Source organism: Athene cunicularia (assembly GCF_003259725.1).
Source record: "Athene cunicularia isolate RWA chromosome 18 unlocalized genomic scaffold, athCun1 chr18_part1, whole genome shotgun sequence".
Lineage (NCBI taxonomy): Eukaryota > Metazoa > Chordata > Aves > Strigiformes > Strigidae > Athene > Athene cunicularia.
The window spans coordinates 10,607,971-10,612,494 of record NW_020799123.1 but is presented as its reverse complement, the minus strand read 5'-3'; the positions used below and the strand labels follow the sequence as shown (position 1 = coordinate 10,612,494).

At 51.0% G+C, this 4,524-nt stretch overlaps 1 protein-coding gene across 1 annotated transcript in view; it reads right to left on the bottom strand.

Annotated features, from left to right (window-relative positions):
* Positions 1-4,524, bottom strand: part of AXIN2 (axin 2) — a 20,359-nt gene that overhangs the window by 7,754 nt on the left and 8,081 nt on the right. Inside the window, exon 3 of the mRNA XM_026861305.1 lies at positions 1,129-1,231. Within this exon, the coding sequence (XP_026717106.1) occupies positions 1,129-1,231 (103 nt within the window). The remainder of the gene's footprint in view (positions 1-1,128; positions 1,232-4,524) is intronic.

The window sequence follows — 4,524 nt, the reverse complement described above, 5'->3', positions numbered from 1 at the left end:
AAAAAAAAAAAAAAAAAAAAAAAGAGGAAAAAGAAACCACCCACCCAACTCTGCCCTCCCTCCTGCCACCCCCACGCACCCCACTCCTCGCCCCCACTATCCCTCTCTCTCCCTCTTTTTTTTTTTCCCCCTGAAAGCAGAAAGCTGAACTGCCAACTCTTTCACATACTACCCACCAGATGAGGTGGGGCCTCTCTCCGGCAACCACTTAGCTCCAGAAATGATGTGAGGGTAGAAAAAGGCCACTCTGCTGGAAATTGTCACTCTTACACAAGCTGGCTCTATTCAGTCCCTGATCAAAGCACTGCCTTACAGAGAAAGTCGATTTGCACGCCCTGGGACAAAATAATCTAATTTACAAGCTCAGGCTATAGAACTTTCTTTAGGGAGGAAGGGGGAAAAAAAAAAAATACCCAAAAGAAAAACCACATAAACCACCCCCCACACACACCAGAAATATCATCTATGATTTCTTGCTGCTTAAGACAGCAGAAAGAAGAATTTTAGCATATTAATCTAAGGACAAGATAAGTTTATACTTGTCTGTGTAAACAGTTTATTCACTGCAGGAATCAGGAGTCTGCAAGTCAACTGAATTAGCAAGTCGGTGAGTTAATTTTTGAGAGCATGGCAAGGCCACGAATTGGATCCCCTCAGAGCAAGGCACGTATCTGCTGCAAACGTCTCTTTTGGGAGATCCTGCTTCCCACCACCTTACAGACAGTGAGCTTTGGGAGGATGCTGGTGACAGGCCTGAGGCCAAGCCCCGGTCTGCTCGGCACCTGTGGAGGTGCCAGGGTGGTGGCCAGAGCCAAGGCTCTCACTAGACCCAACCAGGGCATCTCTGCTTGGATTTACACCAGGAGGACAAATTGAAAAAAATTGAAAAGCCCTAATTAGCACCTGATTTTCAGGGAAGGACCAAAATGTGACTGTACACACGCAGGTGTTTGCAGGGATGCTGAGAGCACATGGCTCCTGCCCAACACCGAGCAGCATCTCTTCTCTGGCATCATGCAGGGGTGGAAACGCTCTCCTCCCCTGCTCCCCTCCCTCCACCTGGGCCCATTCCAGGCCCCAGCATTTCCCACGGCCATCCCAGGACATGCAGCTCCCACCTGAACTTACCGGAAAATGAGGTAGAGAAACTTGCCCGTTGGCCTTGACACTCCGATGCATTTCCCGCTGGAGCTGCTTCTTGCTCCCAATTCGGTACGGGGGGATCCCATCTCTGCACATGGAAGAGAGGTCACCATCAGTCAGGGCTTTCCCCATGCTCTAACCAAGATGCTTCTCCATCACCGCTGAAACCACCCGGGCACGCCACAGGCCTACGTTCCCAGAGGTGCTGAGCCCTCTGAACGTCACCTGAAGCTCCAAACATCTGGCAGCTTGGGAAGTGTCTGTGTCACCATCTCCATGGATGTGCAGTCATTAAGCAAAAGCTGAAAAGCAAGCTGAAGGCAACTCTGCATGGGATCTCCACCTAAAGATCCCATCAGCTTCACTTCTGAGGGACCTTACAGAAAGGCCCTCCCAGTGCTAGGTTTCCGCTTCTTCCCCTTCTTTCTGTTGCTTTTTCACCACTGAATTACACTCTCTAAGACACTGAATTACACTCTCTAAGACCACAACTTTCCTCAAGCTCTGGAACACCCCTTGGAGTGTTGGCACAGTGGAAACAAGAAGGCAGAGGCTGAAGATGGACGGTCAGCAAAAGGCTGCTCCCCATCTCCAGCCCTACTTAAGAGCTGGGATGTTTCTTCTGCCCCGAGGCTGCCCGGCACAGGCAGGCCACCACGAGGCATGAGCAAAGCCGGGCCGTACCTTCCGGGCACGATGTCGCTCCCTTTGGCCACATCGGATCATGGCCAAGAAGCCATGAGAAGAGACCGAGCGAGGAGCGCTGGTGGGAACAGCACCCTGCACAGCCCGCTCGAGGCAACGCGGGCTGTTTTCATCTGGCCACGCAAAAAATTACCTCAGTTAGGATTAAAGAGCCTTCTACAGACAGCGGGGACAGCCGGAAGAGCACGCCTGGAGATCCTGAATGTCTAATTCCACCCCTTCCCTCAATGTCTAATTCCACCCCTTTCCTCAATGTCTAATTCCACGCCTTCCCTCAATGTCTAATTCCACCCCTTCCCTCAGACTGGCTGAAGAACCTTGATCTCCGGTCCCGTCCCTTTCAACCACTTGCCCCCACATCTGACTCATCTCCTGAGTGGAGAAAGTTCCTTCCCAAGGAGGAGCAGCGGTGGCTGAGCAGACAGCGATGGCCACATGCTGCTGCAAGAGGAGCCAACGTGGCACGGCGTCCCTGTGTGCCAGCTCCCACGGCCACGGCGGTGGTGGGCACACCCCGACATGTTCTGGACGTGCAGCCGGGGACAAGGCACAAGGTAATGCCTTCCCGGAGACACCGGGGCCCTTCTACGGAGGAGGATGATTAGATGCCATCACTCCACGCTCAAGGTTTGAAGCACGCTATTGCAGGCCTTTGTGGGAATCTTGGCCAAAGCACTCAGTTGGCATTAAATTGTTTTAATGAGCAAGATTAAGCTGCAAAGCCTGGAGTGAAAGATCGGAACAATTTCATCTTAATAAACTTAGAAAAAAAATCTTTGTAATAAAAGAGAGCACCCTGGGAGCACGGGGGAAGTCCTTAATGCCACAAGATGAACATCAGCCTCCTCTAGACATGGTCCACGAAGGCACGTTATGTTACAAGCAAAAGGAGCTCGTTGTGCTGATGTCCCCACTGCACAGCACGGGGCTCTGGAGCATCTTTGGGGAGGCAGCCCAGCGCACGCCAGCCACCACAGCTGGCCACCAAGCATTTCTGCTCCACAAGCCCACAGGGCGACAGGGCTTGGGACACATGGCACGCCTTACCTTTGGGGGAGGATGGGGGAAAAGCAAATCTAAGGTAAAAACCAAAGCATCTGTATCTTCAGAGAAGCATTTGTTCACTCAGGCTTACTGAGAAAAGGTTCTCTTAGGGAGGACCTTCAATATAAGGAATAACCAGTAAAAGAGGCATTTTAAAGGTAAATAAAAACGCCAGGATGAGCACCTTACATGCATACATACATACGGGACTAATCCCATTAACACATTCAGTAAAAAAGGAGGTGTCCTCTACAAATGTCAGTCCAAGAAGCCAGATGGGGAAGAGCAGGGAAGCAGCTGAAGGTCTGCGTGTTCAACACGAGGCACCCAAGGACATGACCAAGGGACAACAGGGAGCCCTGCAGCCCTCCCGCGCTCCCCACCTCCCTCCAGGTCTGCAAGCACGAGATGCCATCCCCAACCCCTCTGCTGGGGTCACCAAGCTGGGAGAACATCTCCTGGAGGGATGTCCCCACGCTCCCAGCCCCTGGGGACTGTCCCTGCCCAAAGGGACAGTCCTGGGACACGCTATGGAGCAGGAGTGGGGACTCACGCCATTCCCAGGCAGGGTGGCTCGAAAAGGAGCAGGAAAAGCAATCCTGACCCAAGAGCGTGGCTCCTCATTTTTATTTAAGGTTTGCTCTCGAAGGCTGCTCCTTCCCCCTAAAACTCCTCTGGTTGCACTGGAGAGCCCCACATCAAACCTCCAACTCCCTGCTTCTACAGCCCTGCATTGTCAGAAGAGTTTTACAACTTGTAACAATGCAGAATTTTAAAAAAAAAAAAAAAAGGAAAAAAAAAATAAGAGGTATTTCACTGGGATGGGAAGCAGCCTGGGAAAGTCAGCCTGGGGAATGGGGAGGGGCTTTTACTGCTACTTTGATGAGCGAGGTCTAAACTTAGGCCTTGCATCTAAAACAGGGGGAAAACAGACAGCACCAGGGTCGAAGGGGTGGCCAACGGGTGATCCCTGACTGCAGCAGGGACAGATGGATGGAGCCGGAGCCAGGCTCAGTACAGCAAGAGATAGGGAGGGTGGGGGGAACTCTGATGCCCTGGCCCAGGAGCAAGTGCCTTTGAAATGAAAAGGCTGAGCTTGGCCAGAGGTTTTGGGGCAGGACAAGGTTAACCCCAGCTCTCCAGGTGCCACCTCTCCCCTTGCTCCAGCAGCAAACATTTGCACTCACTTTCTTGGCTACTAAAAGCTGCGAGCTGAAGAGCTACAGAGTTTAGGCACGAAATAGTAGAGTTTAATTATAAACATTTCAGCTAACCAGGCTGGGGCTAAGCCAATCTGTTTCTGGGGGAAACACTAGTTTGAAGTCTTCTACCCAGTCAGCTGCCATTTAAGCTGAGCCAATTATCTTAGCCTTTTGACTCAGATGTGCCTGACCTAACCTGAATGTAGTTTTACTGCTGCTTTGAAATATCAGACTCATGCGCATATGCATTCACTCCCATCTTCATTTGGCAACGGCTCTGAAACAAGCCTCTGATCTTGCCAACATCAAAAGCCTGGTTTGTAAGATAAGGTAATATTTGAAGTTTGCTCAGCAGCATTCCCCTGTGTCCAAAGTAAATCCATAAATAAGATATAAGCAAATAAAAAAAAAAAAAAAATCCCCTTTCCTC